The sequence below is a fragment of the Cataglyphis hispanica genome, chromosome 2 (assembly GCF_021464435.1).
Source record: "Cataglyphis hispanica isolate Lineage 1 chromosome 2, ULB_Chis1_1.0, whole genome shotgun sequence".
Classification (NCBI taxonomy): domain Eukaryota; kingdom Metazoa; phylum Arthropoda; class Insecta; order Hymenoptera; family Formicidae; genus Cataglyphis; species Cataglyphis hispanica.
The window spans coordinates 12,936,007-12,954,815 of record NC_065955.1 but is presented as its reverse complement, the minus strand read 5'-3'; the positions used below and the strand labels follow the sequence as shown (position 1 = coordinate 12,954,815).

The 18,809-nt window shown below is 28.8% G+C and overlaps 1 protein-coding gene across 5 annotated transcripts in view; it reads left to right on the top strand.

The window, feature by feature from the left end:
* The window catches only part of LOC126858912 (TGF-beta receptor type-1), a 38,469-nt gene that overhangs the window by 2,951 nt on the left and 16,709 nt on the right, over positions 1-18,809 (top strand). For 3 of the 5 annotated variants that reach the window (XR_007688730.1, XM_050609641.1, XM_050609637.1), the window contains exons 2-3: positions 6,075-6,189; positions 18,539-18,747. Coding sequence is in view for 4 of the 5 variants with exons in the window: in XM_050609641.1 (XP_050465598.1) it covers positions 6,075-6,189; positions 18,539-18,747 (324 nt within the window). In the remaining variant the exon portion in view is untranslated. Of the gene's footprint in view, positions 1-6,074; positions 6,190-10,349; positions 10,508-13,973; positions 14,129-18,538; positions 18,748-18,809 lie in introns of all 5 variants that reach the window. The other 2 variants (XM_050609640.1, XM_050609638.1) reach the window with 2 other exon arrangements.

Sequence of the window (18,809 nt, the reverse complement as noted above, 5' to 3'; positions counted from 1 at the left end):
AATTTGGAGATTTGATCGATTGCGATAGATTAGACAAATACAAAACTTTTGCATAAGCAGATGGAACTGATTTTTTCAGTAATAAAACTTTTAAATCGCAGAATTAACGATCATTTAAACTTGTTTACATCATATATTTATTTATATTGTTACTATCTGCGTTTTTATCTTCATATTTATTTTCAATTAAGATATGGGATCTGGTATCTCATTTGTGTCGCATTTTTTTCAATGCTTTAGTCAATATATCTACAGAAAAATATTTAATTTGTTTCATATTTAGTAGCTTGCACAGTGTTTCGTAAATACACATATTCTTGCTTCTCCAATATATATGTTAAAAAATGTGTTATTAAAAGTACATATTTAATTGATTTAACAATCTCAAAAAAAGGGAGAGAAATATCTCACGAGAAAGCAATAAGTTTAATATTATTATTAACATTAAAATATTATGACCAATATATATACATATACATATATATATATATATATATATATATATATATATATATATATATATATATATTATATCAAATTTGTATATTTTTATATGCTCATAATTTGAAAAAATATATCAATTTATTGACATTAACATTGATTATATAATGTTACTTATTATTGGAATTAAATTGATCTACCTATACTGTAATATTACGCCATGTGCCATGACTGAAATATTTCAACTTGCTTTTCTCTAACTCCAAATCAATATATCTTTTATTGCATAATCATTTTAACGAGGATCTTTTTTGTTTTTGATTGACAAAAAAGTGTGCGCGAATAAGAATTGACACAAACAACTGGATTGTAGCATAAAAAGATACTTGATATTTCTTATATTGTTGCAACAAAAAAGTTCGGAAACACTCGATTTAACGATATTGATTTATATAATAAAAGGAGCTTGTTCTCTCTCTCTCTCTCTCTTTATCTTTCTCTTTCTCACATACACACATATACGCACATGCACACTTCCCCTCTCCTTACTTTATTTGTTCTCTAGTATCTTCGTTACATCCTCTTCTCTTACGATGAGACCGATGGTTTCGCTCTGATGGATTCGATGCTTAGTAATTGTCGTGCATGCAAATCGGGCTCTCGAATCCTCATTGAAAAAGCAGTACACGCTCCGACGTTCCTGCAACCGATAGATGAAACGCCGTGCACGACTACTTCTTCGTTCTGGCGGTACATTATTATTCCGCGGATTCTTACGGGCCATTAGCGTTTGCAAGCTGTTTGATAAAACGATCGTAAGTTCGACGAAAAGACCGACTGCGTGCTATCGTTGCTTCAAGCAACGATGTTAACAAGATTCTATATATACATACGTACACGTCTGTACAACAAGTATAATGCTGTGCGCACGTAAATGCAAATATTAGCTAATGTTTGTCGTAGAAGACGTATTAGCGTTGTTAAGAGAGATTATGTAGGAACAATAGGAGAAACAAGGTGAAATTTATAAGTTATTTATTTCTGATAAAAACACACGCACACACAGATATTATAAGATACATTTATTGATTTTTATTTATATAGGTATATATATATATATATTTTTTTTTATATTACTTGTAATATTTTTAACATTTCTTAATATCAATTTTAAAAATTACAAATATACGAGGTGTCCCAGAGTCATTTGCTCACATATTCCTGAGATCATTAAATGATTTTTCGTAAGCAAAAATATCGAGGCAGGTCATCATGTTTCTGGCAAATTTCTAATTTTTATTATTATAATATATCTTTGTAATTAAATCTTAAATAAAAATTTTATTTAAATAAACTTTTTCAGCAAACTAAAGAATATAGTTTTAGTTTAATATTTTCAATTTTTTTTTTTCAGAAAGTTTAGTTATCTTTTTAGATCGCTTATTATAATTCGGAAATTATTGATGCCTCGACATTTTCGCTGAGGAAAAATTATCTCCAAATGATCTCAAGAATCTATCACTAGCAAGTGATGCGGTGACCTTCGGATATCCTGTATATATAAGATATCTTATCTGATTAACTTCTGATTAATTCGATTTATCTGATTAAGTTGGAATTTTTAATAAATAGTTGATTTCGCGTGATTTCCAAACTTTATCAAAATTAATATTACAAGATTGCGCTACTAGCGACTAATTATTACATCATCTTTCAAATAGTTTGAATTTTAAAACAAAAATAAGATATTTATTTTATAATTGATTCTTTAATTTAAAGAAAATAATTAAAAGATATAGCTTGATTATTTTAATGAAATTTTAGTTTCTAAGTTGATATCGCGAAATATTAGAATATGGAACGAGTAATGATTGTTTATAGGAATCGAACACTACATCTGCGCATGATAAATGATAAATATCATTATGTTTTGTGTGTGCGTTTGTGTTGTGTGCAACACATTGCAGTGCTTTACATCATATATCTCTGTCATAAGTTTTCGCGGTTATAATCTACGATCAACGCGGCATTTGTATATAAACCGAAGTCGCAATACGTAGATAATATTTAATGCGCGTGTCGCCTTACTGTCCAATAAAATGTCAAAGTCATAATATTTTTTCTCGCAAGATACGGAGATAGGTTGAATGACGCGATTCCAATCGATATAAGGTAGCGAAAAAAATATCCATCTACCCTTTTATCTCTTGGCTAACGAGATATCATAATAAAAATAATAAAATTGTTCCAAACAATAGTCAGTATGATGTATTATTTCTAATATAATTTATAAGCACTTCACTCTCTTAAAACAAACATTCAAAATAACATTAATTGAACTTAATTGAATCTTGAATTTCCTGAAAAGAAAACATCAAAAATTAGTGTACAGAATATAATTTAAGTGTACATAATAAAATAAAAATATTATATATTTTTTATTTTATAGTATTTGAAAAAATTCAACGTAGATTTTTTTAGTTAAAATTGATTAGTTGAGATTTAATTTTACATTTATTAAATATCGAAAAAAGCAAGCTTTTAGTATATATGAAATATGCATATCATTTTGTGGAAATTTATAAATGATTAAGAGTTTTTGGCTTTATTTTCAATAGTTCTAGAGTTTTTGATAGTTTTGGCACAAACAAATTCTGGTCGTTAAATTAAAAAAAATGTCTTAAGACACACTGAGACGCTAAACTCACACAACGTCTTATTTTGTACTGCGAGATTTTTCGTCAGCTTTTTAAAGATTTATAGTTTGACAAGAGTTATATCTTTTAAAAGCAAAAAATATGGATTAGAATAAAATAGTTACGAAGGCACTCTTACATGTACAAGTATTGAGGTGAGATACTGATCGATTTTTGAGAGTTCTGAGAATTCTTTATCTTAAAACAATTTTCTCCTATAGTATTCAGCATATTTTTTCATTTTCTAAATAATTTTAATTATTAAAAATATTAAATAATTTGTTTATTAATTTATTCCATTCGAGAAAGAACCGTCAGAACTATTTGTTTTAACTTTAGAAATTATATTATGTAGACTATTGAAAATAAAGTTCTAACTTATTATTTATGAATTTTTACGAAATAATAGGACTACTACGATATAAAATATATGTAATGTAAACCAATTTTGAGACTTTTTATTTAATTTTTAATAGTTTATATTTCAGCGGAAAATTAATTTTTTGTATGTATGTATTTATGCAAAACATTATTTGCACGTGTTATAAGAAATTTTTCTATATTGTTGAAGTGAAATTTTAAATAATTCCGTTGTATTAAATCAAGAAATTACATTAGATATCAAAAGTGAGTGCAATAGCAATCGTAATTATTTAAAAGTTATTTGTATTTTTTTTTTCCGTTCAATATTACGTATCAGAAGTTTTCGGAAATTAAACATACTTTGATCTGTTTTTTATCTCACATTTATTACAATTTATTATTTAATTATTATTCGACATTTATATTCAAATCAAATATAAAGTTCGGTAAAGTACGCAATATTAAATGTTCAGTAAAAATATGATTGTTATTTTGCGTGTTTATGCGTAGTTTGTTTACGAATACTGAATATGAGATCATGGCTATTTCGCGTTAATCGTTGAATTGTAAATTAGAGCTAGAAAGAAATAGCGATGATACCACTATCATCAAATTGAATTAATTATTGATCGATAGATTACTTTTCTTACTGTGACGCTTACTTTGTGATTTTTAACTTAATCATTAAAAAATTAAAATGCGAATTGCATATACAATAATATAATAACGTACTTATGCAATAATATCAATAATAATTATGCGTAAAAACAATATATTTTTTTATTGGAATTGAAATCTTTTTTATATTAATTTATTATAATTTATTATAACATTTATATGCTCATTAGCATATACGCATAATTTTTACCTTTGAGGCTAAATCTAATTTTTTTCATTGAATTTTTTTTATTCGTATTTATTGTTAATCGCAAAATAGTGTTATTTATGACAGCAATAATCATAGAGTAATTATTGGATTATCATATACAGTATAAATTTCTTAAGCTTATTCTTAACATTTCAGTATTTTTAAGTTATGATTAAAATGAGTCATTCGAACTCAAAAATTTTTGTGTTTATAATTTTTTTATATGCTATTCATATTTTCTCTTTTTCGTGACAAATAAAGTTGAAGAGAGATGAGCCTGTGTATCATAAGTAAGATTGATATCAGAACTTTATCGAATTTTTATATTTTTCTAATCGCAGTTCATTTTTTATTATTTGATCCTTAAATTTTTATATTATGTTAGATTGTTAGATTATTATTAGATTTTTTAATTTTTGATTCTTACATTTTTTTAATGTAAATTGGATATTGGTATCAGGAATAAAAAATTTTGGTTTCTAGATTTTTTAATTTTTAACTTTTCACATATTCTTAAATTCTATAATAGCTTTTAAAATATAAAAATATGTTAAATTTTCTTTGTTGAATATCTCTGTTTTTTTTCTCTTTCTCTCAATGTAATAATAATTGCGATTGGTAATTATTCAATATATCTTGAAAATTGTATATCAATATTTGCGAATTTTACGACGATGTTATATTATCGTAAAATAAACTGCCCCTCAATTGTGATACGTGCCATATAGCGTTTCATATATATATATATATATATATATATATATATATATATATGTATATATATATAAAATATCTTTCTTCCCATATTTTTTTCATTCCGCGAAATTTATTTTATCTATAAAATTTGATATCAAATAATCTATACGTTTAATCGCAAGGTTAATAAAAGGTAAGAAAAATGAGAAAATATTAATTTATCAGTATTTAGAACTATATGAATACTCCTACGTCATATCCTATATATATTATCATAAGTTATAATTAGTATAAAAGATTAAATATAGCTATAGAAAAAAATTAACTTAGACAATATGTAATTTGAAATAAATCCTTAAATATAATATTTAAAGGTTTTTAACTGTAAGAGAGAGAGCGAGAGAGAGAGAGAGAGAGAGACTAATTATATTTTTACAATATAATTTTATAATATAATTTTAATTGTGGTTTATGAACACAAATTATTTATATAATAGAAAAAGAATTACATAATATAAATATAATAACATTTTGAAAAATAGTTTTGTAAGTCAATTTAAAAAATCCGTAAAGATGTTATGCAAGTGCGAATAAAATTGTACAAAAAAAACTATAGAGTAACAATTTTTTTTTAATGTTTTTAATGTTTGTCTTACGATATTTATGATATTAATATATGATTATAGTTGTGTATAACAATGATATGTAGGTGTGATAACAATCTGCTGCAAAAACGAAATTTTGATTGAATCTGTTGTTTATAATTATAATTAACATCGCTGAGAGGTGGCGGAGAGAGGACATATTATTAATATATTTTGCTAATTATAAACATACTTAAAATTTTAAAAATATTTTGAAGAAGCATAGCACCTAATAAAATTTTCACTGGAAACAATTTAATTTTAAAATAATTAAAAAAATGGAAAATTTGTTCTTTCTGATTATTGTATATATTATTTATATAAACAATTTAAATTAAATAATTAATGATTTTTGTTTGTTTTTAGGGTTACTGAGGTGTTATTGTGACATTTGTGAAGAAGGCAATTACACATGCGAAACTGATGGCTATTGTTTCGCCAGTACGAGCTTGGAAAATGGCGTCATCACGTATGCTCGGAGGTAATATATTTGCACGTGGATTTTATTGACAAGTATATGCGATTTAAAATTGAAATCTCCTTCTACACATTGATTCATTTTTGGGTTGTGTCGGCAGATTTGCCATCAATTATATAGATAACATTCGATTGAAATTGGCAAACTTTTGTCCTGCGAGAAATTGTGTTTATTTTTCTCAATAAGTGCTTTATTTCAAATTTATTAATTTTTAATACACTATATTGTTTAAGATATATGTCTGATTGTTGGACAATTTGCAAAACAATTTATATTAGTTAGGAGGCCGAAAATGGAATTTATTTCAAGAGAAAGGTTTGACATAGACATATTTTAAAATATGTAAATATATTATATTGACGTTTCATAATGAATTAGACGATAATCATTATGGTGTCTGGCTTGTTAGTGACCGGTCAGTGACATTAATGTTAGTGCAGATTTTATAAGCTAACGCGTTTGTAGCAAAACAAGATCCATTCGTTCTTTACTTCCGTTATCAATATATGTTTATCAAATGAAACGAACAATTCATGCTTGTGTTGAAAGCATGATTATACTCTGTCTGAATATAATCAACATTAATACAAAACTTACACAGATTCGTTTAGGTAGGCATTTCTGTCTCAAACTTATTTTTATAATATTATTATTATTGTTTACACAATTTTATTATTACTAACTGTTATCTTCTTTTTAAATTTTGATTTATTTTATTCTTTATTTACAATATAAATATAACGTAAAGCAATATTTATGTTTAAAATATGATTTATAACATTTTAAAAGTGTTATATGATATATTTACTTTTCTCTCTTTTATTTGAAAATTCATTTTGTTATAATAAATCTCAGTTTATATTTATGCAATATATTTCAAATTTACATATAAAAATTACTGTACAAATTTTTTATTTTGTATTTGTGAATTGTGATTCCATCTTTCTATAACAGAAGTTAGTAACAGTTAACAGAATTTAGTAATTTTTATATCTCTATTATTTTTTTATTTAAAATAATTTATAGTTTACACATTCAAGTTTTAAATTAAATATCTATGAAAGATAACTTCTTTTATCCAATTGATCGTGAGTTTCCGTAAACGTTTATCATATATTTGCCCCGTGCGTTTAGCGGTTCAGGTCACTATCCGCGAGAAATACCATGCAATCTTTATATCAAATGATATGGCCTTTAGTGGTTTCGCTTCAACGCGCGATCGATGCCCTCGTCGTGGTTTCCACGAATGAACGTTTAGCCGGTTTTCCAGCCCACTCTCGCCCGGGCCACGATTAGCGCCCGTTTCGGCGGAAACGAATTATTGTTGTCGGCCAGTCGTCGCGTTGGTAACGTTACCGAATGTGATGCGTGGCGAGATTTCAAGTTCGAACTGCTATGAGGTACGGAAATTCTGGTCGCGATCGATCGCAGGGCGAACTCGGGGCAAAATTCGATGGTTACCTTCCCTCTCCTCTTTCTCCCCCCTGCGATATCGATCTCGAATGCATCGAGGAAGTTTCTTGCTCGCGGACGTGGGGGTAGCCATATACAAGTTTCAATATAGTTTTGGCAAATGAGATGACACTTTTGTGATTTAGATCTATTGAGTTTTTGACATTTTGTCGTCTTGAAAGAAAATTGTTGAGAACAAATTTGTACGATGCACTTTCGACCATTCCGGATAAATCGGCTAAGATAAACATTTTGAACGAACGAGTTTTTTGTTTAGACGTAGAAGCGCATTATTCAAATATGTAGTTCAATGCATTTTATAAAATGTTTCAAATACAGGATGTACAAGGAATTTTCTCTATTTGAAGAATATAATTATTCTTTAAATTATACTATAATCTAACTATACATTGTTTCTCATGACGTATATAAAAATCTAATTCTTATATATTTGTGCAAAATGAAACATTCTAAAGCAGCGTATTTACAAACAGAGCGATCATGAGCGATCATCAGCAAGCATTCGTACTCAATAAATTGTTTGGTATGTAAAGGATAGCTAGCACGAAAACGGTCGCTCGCTCGTGCTCGCTTGTATTCATTGGTGAATACGCGGCTTAATGCTCGCACAAAACATTCAGAATAGAGTTTTATTTACATATTTCACTTTAGATTCATTCAAAATATTTTGATCCAATCAAAATAAACGACAGTGAGGAATAATTTAAAGTTTATTTAGAATACAACTATGAAGAGTATATATTGTAAATTCTAATCTTGTATGGATTTATAAATTTATCTATTATTAAATTAAATTATAACTCACTTAAATTACTCTACAAACCATTTTTTTTTTGTTATTTTTAATGATTTTAAATTTCTAAGATTTCTTCTAATCTAAGCTTTACATTATGCTCATTAATCTTCTGTCTAAAACTGAATAGATTCCAGTTTTGATTTTATAATTTTGCAAATTTTTCAAATTTTGTTTATGTCATCATCTGATATTAAAGTATCAATTTTATTGTTACCTTTAATTTTGGAAATAATGTATAAATACGTTTATTTAAATTCTGTGCTTTGGAAAAGCTTGCAATATCCGCAAGGATCGAAAGGTCAAAAGTTGAGAAGATAGCGCAATGCGCGTGTGCCAAACGCACTATGAACTCAACCTTCGCTCTGTAAAGATCGACATTTTTTTTTTACCATGGACGATGTTATCCCCGCGGTACCATCGTGTCAAAGGATGAGAGTCTAATGCTGGGTGATGAAATATCAATTATATTATGAGATATGGAGTTTTCCGTATATTATTAGAAAAATATTTTGAAACTGATAGTTTAATTCGATAATTTTAAAATTAGATTAATATTATTAACTTAGATATATATGTATTGTTCTCTAATTTATAATATTATAATTTGGGATATTTCGAGTTTATTCTTATTATTGTGAATGTTTTTTTGATTTAAAGTATTAAAAATTGTTTTTCTATTAATTACTCTAAAACATTATATTATTATAAATATAACACAGGATTTATATGTAAATGGAACAATTTTTATATAATTATATTTATCTGATATAAAAGTTTGTTTTAACAACTTTTGAAAACTTGATATAAAATTTAATTACTTTGTTACTTTCTTTTTTAATTTTTTTAAAAAGTGAAGTTTTAGATCCTTTTACCAAAATAATTATACATTATATGTCTCTTGAAATATGCATGGCTTAATATTATATTTAATATCGTAAAATATCCAACATTTCTCTCGGATAAAAACATTTGTTCGCTAATACTCGGGTCATTGTGTTGCATAAATTCTTAATTTCCAATCTTATCTACTTTTGATAAATGGATTACTGAATATTAATTGCACATAATAATATCAGTTTTAAAAACTCCATGTCGCTTTTGAATATTTCTTAATTTCATCTGGGCAATCTGAACAATTTGGAGGAGTCTCAGCTGAATTTATATTTCAATAATGTTCCTTATATTTTAATAACATTCAGATTTATGAAATACTTACTACTTTCAAAATCTAACAAGATCAACCGAGACAGTTCTGAGGTCGCAGACGTGTGGATGGCCCCTTTAAATGTTTGATACGCCAGACGGATAATTCAGATAATTCAGTCGGAGATCGTATTGAAAATAGCGCGACCGAGATTACTCGATCCGGTGAAAGCAGCACGAGGCAATTTTATATGCGATCGCATAAATGCAAAATCTATCGATAATGTTGCATCGTTAAGCGTGAATCCACATCGCACACATTGAAAGATTTTATGGAATGTCGATCGAGCGAAAGTAGATCAGAATCGAAGGTGGACTTGCAGTTACTTTTCTTTTGTCTCTACTTGTTTTTTGGACAGGTAAAATGGAGCGCAAAGTATACTTTTCACTCATATTAAATATATATAGTTTTAATCATATAATTGAAGTGTTTATTTATTATTAATCACTCGAACGGACAAAAATACAAAATGAGCTTGTATCAGCATTTCTGACGAGAAAATTAAAATGAATATTTTTTGAAAATTTTAATTAAATAAATTGATTGGATAAGATATAGATATATTCGCGCAGTTAATATAATCACGTAGCTAGATAAAGAAAAGATAACGTTTGGTAACTTGGGCTTATGCGATCGAGCAATGTGCGCGAGCCTTCCGGATTAAACTTTAGAATTGTGGTGTTGTGAAAGGTGCCTCGACCGAAGTAAGTGGCTGCCACCGGAAGCACCCCATTTCTGCAACAGCAAGCCGGGCATCTATCGCTCGTGGATCTGCTGCGATAAAGATCTGTGCAACCTGAATTCATACCCAGTTTTATTATCTCCCGACACGTCTGAGTTGTCTTCAGGTATTCTTCCAAGGGCTCGCGACCGACGAGGGCTTTTTCTGTTTCTATTACGTGTGTACAATGTAACCGTCCTATACATAACATATTGTCAAGGACTAACCCCTACGAAAGCCGAGTGGATAGCATGTGACTTTTGAAATAACAAAAATAAATAGAGCAGCGTCATTTTAAGCCGACGGAGTTGCATAATTATATACTCTTTGTGCAGTGTGGGTTTTTCAGTTGGGAGATTTAACATCCTGCGTAAAATAATTATCTTATCGCTATTTTTTCATTATATTGCGCGTTATAAATATAGATATGCGCACATACACATGTTTTCTTTATTTGTGCGTTTATATCGATTCGTCAAATTATGCATACATATATATATATATATGTATATTTTTTTTCAAAGTTACTTGCGTGAATAGATAAAATGACATTCTAACGCAATTATGAATTGCATTTGGTGAAGTAAAATGTTATTATGTTTTGATTTCCTTGTATATTTGTCACTTTCAAATTAATTTTTAATATATTCGTCTCCACTCGTGTGAATTGCATTTAATCGGAAATGATGCGCAAATATTAGGATCATTTTATTTATAAAACGTAGGAAAGAATTCGCCGATTATTGCTCTTGTAATTTTAATAATCACGATTGTTTTTTATATAACAGCAATTATAAAGAATTGTGGATTTTATTTTATATATATAATATATTAAAATATAAATTTTATTTTACAACAGTTAGTATACTGTATTTAATATCTTTTTCGTCACATTATTGCAATGGTGACATTATACATGTACGTATATATTACATATTGAATCAATTAGTGAATTAAGAATTCCTTTATATTTTTGGGTTTGTGTACATTTTAAAAATGGAACAAACAAAATTCTAAATCTAATATTTCTATAAATTTTAAAGAAAAATATAATTATAAAAATCCAAGATATTAGTTATGCGTTTAATCTCGTTTTGTCTTGTTGCTACATTTTTTGAACAAATTATCTTTTCGCACGTTGTAATATGTTTATTAAGATAAATTTGACGAACTTCAATCTTTGCTCTCTGAAATGATGATCTTGAACAGTTAATAACATGGTATCGCTAATGCAGATTTCGTTTTTTTTTATGCTCTCGCGTTTCTGGCACATATGCTAATACGATTCGACGGAGGCTCGACCAATGAAATCAATTATCACGCGATCGAACGCAAATCAGCGAGCACTTGCAGTAAAATATGCACGACGACCGATTGTCCAAGAGATTTCGTATCCGGCAGTTCGCATGCGATTCACGACGGTCAAATCGCGGCACATGTTGTGGCTCACCTTGACGTGCGTGTCGCGACGAAATGCGATTTGCATAAGTTGCGAATCAAATTCCCGCGCGACGACGATATACATATAATATACATATATATACATCCGAAAAAAAAATTTTAAAAGGAAACTGAAGTTATTCCGAGCATTAAGATCCGGTACTTGCGTTTCGTTTGACATTCTTTTAAATTATAGTTAAGCTCTTACGTAAAAGAAGTAATAGTTGAGCCGTTAATTAAAAAAATTAATAATACTTTGGAAAAAAATTTAACTTGGTAATATTGATATTTTTTTTTGTGTAAAGATAGCTTTAATTAGTTGACAAATATGAAGTCAGTTGTATTGATATTTTTTATTTGAAAATGTTATTCAAACTAATATAAAATAAAATCTTGATAAAAAAATGGAGGATTTTATACGCAAAAAAAAATGATAGCGATTAATTTAATGCGCTTATATATAAGATAACAATTGAACATCACATTTAGTTAGTTTAAAATGTGATTATATAATTGTTGGCCTATAATATTTTGTCAACATAATCTTCGTATTAAATCAACAAGATTTAAAAAAAGCATTTTTTAATATTAAACGGAGACTGTGAATATAAATTACAAATATATCGCAATACATATATATTGTGCTAGGGCGAATGAGAGAGACTTTTTCTATTTATTGTTTGAAACGATATATGAAAGATTTGAAAAAATATCACATTTTTTAAGAAGATTTTATATGGAATATTGCGCTTTTTCGTAGAATAATCGAGTTTGAAAGATTCCGAGTTTGAAAGACTAACACACATTGCATCGTAGTGTTCATCGTTTGTCCCTAACTCACATTTTCTTTGCTGTGACGATTTCGGTTTGTTCAGAATGTGCGAGATGTGCCTGCTTTGAAGATCGTTTTAGGCGATTCGACTCACATTTCTCTCGACGAATCGAGATTGTCCCTTTCTCGAGTTCGTCGGGGTTACTGTAGTAGAACAAGCCCGATCGATAGAAAGACTCGCATCGCGAGAGTCGACGCGGGGCTTCTGCGCTATACATACCGTTGTATGCTCCGAAGCCATTCCGACAGAAGTAACAGAATTTCAGGAATCAGGAAGATATGCACTACCTCACTGGCTACCCCCACATGTCAGGTATCACGAGAGTGTGTTGAGTTGCACGGTGTTGCGAATTTCTTTTGCTCCTTCCGACTACCAACCCCCGCTCTCGCATTTCTCTCCCGTTTTATTTTTTTTTTTTTTCTTTTTTAGTACTTCTCTTTCAATTTTGTGCTAGAGTTTTTGCTCAGTGATCCTATTTCCTCGACAGCATTCGCATCCGTGTGTGAATTGTGATGCGAAATAATCTAACGGGCGCGTACACGTATTTCGTGCAATATTTTCGCTTCATTGTCGGTCAATCGGCGGGCGTATATTTATATAACTTAATTTATTCAATCACACAAATTCTTTTTCCAATTTGACTTTGTCTGTAAGAGATTATATATATAAAATCTCTTATAGATATGTCATGTAGTTACAAAACAAAATTAATCACTTTAAAATATGATTTATAAAATAAAAAATATTGAGACTAATAATAATTGACATTAGATTAATAATTGCAAATATTATGTAATAGAAATATAGAAATATAGAAATCGAATGACGTTATCAGGTAAATTAAATTTGATTGATAAATGTCGGGAAATTCTCGAAACTTTCGGTAGCACGATAAAATAATCGATTAAATAAAAAAATCAATGAAATTCAAATACCGGGAGAAAAATTAAAAAATATAGAAAATCATATAATAGGATTTTTTAAAATCGTAATTATTTATATATAAAATCCTAAAGGATATTTATACGAGGAGTCTGCTTGTAAACGTTAGTAGAGCATTTAACGTGCTCGCGAATCATAACAAATGGCATAGAATGAATTTCGATAAATGGATGCGGATTCAGAACGCAGCCATAGAAGCGCGCTAATACTTTTTGTCGTGCTACGAAAGAAATATTCGGATTCTCGTTCGCGTTAATTTTTACTTTAAAACCGCACGAAATGTTTCCCTTGATTATCTCGTGCCCTGATGCGAACGCGTCTTACACCGAGTGTTTCCTCGTCTCGTTTTTTTGAAACTGGTGCAAAATCGGCTTGAAGGTGCGTGAATAGACACTTGCCGCCGTCGCAGCCCGAGCCGCTCATCTTCTGCATGACGAGCGACTCGCGAAACACGAGCTTCGTCATCGAGTGCTGCAAAGAGGATTTTTGCAATCGGGATCTGAAACCTCCGCTGCACCCTCAACGCAAAGAAGGTATAGTCCAAACAGATCTGGAAGTTACGAAAACTCTGCAGGTGGCACGGGCTTTTGCTGCAACTCTCCTCTTTCACCCTTTTTCTTATTTTTTCTTTTTTTTTTCCTTTTCTCTTATTATACTATCTCTGCAATATGATTTGTAAATATATTTTCTCACTATTTCTTTTTATTTCAGAATATTTATAATTGTTTCTTACTGTCAATTTATGCCCGACTAGTATAACTGAGAATTGAGAGCGCAATACATTGCTGGAGAAGACGATATATGATAATTACACATTTTATAATTATTTAATTATTTTGCAATTGTTTATTTAATATTCTATATAAGAATGTTAGAATAAAGTAAAGTATGTAAGAATGTAAGAATAAATTAAAATTATCTATCAAGAACAGAAATGAAAGACAATTGAGTATATGGCCCAAGGGAACTGTTTCCAAGTTTGAAGTTTGACCTAATCCACGCAACTATTTAAAGGGATAGTTCTATCATCCGATAATTTCGTAATGCATTTACCAACTACCAAAATTATCAAGCTTTTGTTTATAAATTTATATTCTTAGTTAATTTTATTATATCGATTTTATTTATATATAACTAATGTGAATAATATAATCAAACTTTTATATTTTTTTTTAATTGCCATAAGAACACTTATTAAAAAAAATAAATTTTATGATTGCATTTCTTCTCATTGTTTATTTAAAAAATTTAGAATTATTGAATTTCATATACATATTCTGTGTATTCTATTAGTCGCTTAAAATTTATAGGATAAATGTACAAACATTTTAATTAATATTTTCCACACGTACAATCATATTTTTATCACAAAAATATATCTAATTTAATCATTCGTGAAAAATCCTACAATGAAAGAAATATTGTTGTTGTATCAACAATATTTGATTAGCAGGAATATTATTTTCCACGATAAACGAGTCATTATTAAAAAATTCAAAAGTTTTTTATTATAATAAAAATTTGATTTGATGTATCTAAGGAAAACATTAGTTTTGTAAAAGGATTCGCGTGCAGAGCCATTTCTAGTGTTTGATAATGTAGAAACGATTCAACCAATTAGAACGTTTTTATATAATCAAGGGATTAATTAAATCGCGCGAATTATTTATTATCTTTATAATCGGAATAATACATCACAGAGATGTATACACATACATACATATATATGGTCTCCAGCAATGTATATGGCTGTATTTTGCATTATTATCTCGAATTTGCTCTTATATGCTCTCTGTCGTGCTCTCGCCACGTTATCTGTGTACATATGTATAGAATATAATCAAAATCATTTGATGATATCTTAGAAATCAATAGATTATATCAATCTATTGATTTTTTAGTAAAACTTTAATTGAAAAAAAAAAATGATTAATTGAAAAAAAATTGATTTTTTAGTAAATTTTCTTATTTGATAGAATTTTTATATCAAATATTTTTACAATTAAAAGCTTTTTAAATTGAAATTTTATAACAAAAAAGTTTACTCGATATATATTTCATCAAGAATAACGCGTCTTTTTCTTACTTATTTATGTATATCTCTTTATGTACTGAGCTGCCTTTGCTTTCTAAAATATCATCCGATGATTTTGGGACACTGTGTAGATTTCTATATCCGTATAACGCCATGTGCATTATATATTGTGTGAAGAATGGAAAGCTTTCGCGGCGCTGCAACACGCTGCAACACGTAGACGTGTACACGCGATGCACAACTTGCGTATTCGCGGATGCGTGTTGCGCTATCTCGTTCGCCGTTCATTGCGCTTAATAAAGCGCAACGTACCGGGCTATTTTATATCGCGGTTTCTTGAACCGCAGTACAGTATTGTATAGTCCCGTTGTCGCTGAAGTAAATAAAATGCAGAATTGAATGAAGTAAAAATTATGGGATACTCTTCGCATTAATTAAAATACGAGTATTACCATATCTTACCATCATTTGAATATTGTACTTTATTAAATCAATATATATTACGTGTCGCGTGTTTTATGGTATGGTAGAAAGATAGAAATATTTATTTTTTGTTATATCACGAAAAATTGAATCATTATTATTCATTGCATTAAACGCTATTGTATTTTGTTTGATGCGCGCGGTAACAAATGATACAGATAAGTGTGATCGATAATTGTTTAGCATTTCATTAGTTTTCAATATTTTTCCATTTTTCTCCGTTTCTTTCCTGAGCAGCAGACGCCCATACTATTTGTCGATGTTGATTATAAATTTATTTATAAAGAGCAAAATAATTTTCAATTTCGAGATTAAATTGATAATGAAATTAGTATGAAATAAATAAAATTGATGATAAAATAAAGAGCAAGATATAATGAATTTGGACTGGTAAGATAATGTGTGAACGCATTATGCGTTTGCTCATGTAATATTCGAAAAACGATCGAGATGTTTGCCACCTACGGAGCTTGTCTTCTCCTGTATTTTCTTACTTACAAGCCCATCATACACCGGAAGTTTTTCTGAGCAAACTCGGAAAGGACCGGTAGCATGTTGCCACAGTTCTCTTCTCTGCACTCTTTAACGACAATACTATCCCGTAGTAACTCCGGTAGAGCGTGACCCGCGAGGAAGGATGGCTTTTGTAAATATTTTTCCCGCCTCCCGTAGCTATACCTTCAAACTCTCTGCAAAACTTGTAGTTCTTTTTATTAACTTCTCTAAGAATGTAATATATATTGACGATTTAATCTCCATTATTATATCGAGAATCCGAGGATCTTGACATGAGATTCTTAAACAAAAACATAAAATTGTATTAGACTCATTAAAGACAATCGCGCATTTTCATTAGCATGTATTATCTTGTTATTGAGCTTTTACGAGCGCGCATCTCATGTCAAAATTCCTTTACCTCTTTCACTATATAATACAAACTAAAATATTAATAGTAATTTTGATTAAATAAGATCGAAATACTATTATCTTTTTTTCCGCATGCCTTCTGACTTAGTGCGCCTTCTCTTTATATGCAATTTTGAGCATTTTTATTTTTATTTTTAATTTTGAGCATTTTTAAATTTAAAAATAATTAAAGAGTATATAACTTAGAGGATAAAATTAAAATAACCTTTTTTTTCTTAAGAATAGTGAAATAAAATATTTATAAATATATTTATTTTTTATATTTATATATGTATAAGCTATAATATTATACCCCGATGTTATAAATGTATTGTAAAATTCGCATCAAACAATAGATGTTTTTTGACAAATTTGGAATCGTGTCTTTTTATTCCAGAGTAATGGTTATTCTTTTGGAGTAAGTATATTCAACAAAATTAATTTCTTAAAAATTATCTTTATAAAAATGTTTTTGCATATTTTGCTATTAATATCAAGTAAATTTTATTTCAAATAAATTAAAGTTTTGTTGCCGATATAAACTCTTTTAATATACTTTGAATAAATTTTATTCAGACACATATTTAAAATTTGTTATCGGAAAATTTACAAATTTTATTAAATTGTGAAAGAGAAAAGATAATCAATTGTTTTATATCGATACAAAATTGTTTTTAAATTTAGCAGATTAAACTTACCTTAATATGCTGTAAAATTACGATGCGTATTTTACAAAACATTGTATATATATGTACTTTCTTTAACTTCTTCAAAAATATATTAAAGATATTTGATGATTTCCACATTAGTCTACATATATTTATGTGTAAGAAATATGTAGGAAAATATATATTTTAAAATACTCCGCAATTTTTTAATGTTTATATTTTAATAAGAAAATATTTAATAAGACAAATTATTTTTATTATTATTATTATTATATTATTATTATTATTAAATATATTATTATTAAATATAGATTTTTTTGAAAATATGATTACTTATTGTTCATCTTTTACGATACTTTTATAAATTTTTTTGGACATATAGGTTCTTTTTTAAGATTTAGTTGTATCGATAAGTTTAATTAGTTAACTCTTATACAGCACAATTATATTTTTCTTTTTTAAATTATAACTTTAATGTTTTAAGTTGTGTCAAATAGTATTTTCATCTATCATGTAAACACTAATGAAATTAGGATTTTGCCACCGGCAATCGGGGCAATCAGATCCAAGTGTACGCTAATTACTTCTACAGCTTATTAAACTTCGCATAATATACTCAACCAATTTTAAAAGACCACATTATCATCCCTGTGTCTTTGTGTATATTTCTTACAATTAGACACTGTTCTGCTGTAGGATCTTATCTTTAATAATCTGCTAAAACGTGTTGTCCTGTACCTCTATGAATATGTTACGTCATCTTTACAGCAGACATGGAAAAATGCTTTTCGGTGATGTGAACGTCACAGTCTGGTCCGCGGCAGTATTCGTCATGTCAATTATTTTCCCAGGTGTTACGATAAGACGAACTTCTTTCCGGACACCGAGTACTCGGTCTGGTGCACCACGAACAGTACGCTACGCGGTCCAGATGGCATCGAATTCGTGATCGCCTGTTGTGATCATTCCGACTACTGCAATCGCGATCTAAGGCCCTCCTTTCCCATTCACGAGTCCAGAGGTCGGCCGTATTCTCGCTTCGCGAGCCACCTCGAAGGAGGTACAATAAATCGCAGCTAAAGCGGCTGCCGCGAAATTCCACGCCAAGGTTGCTTTGGTCGC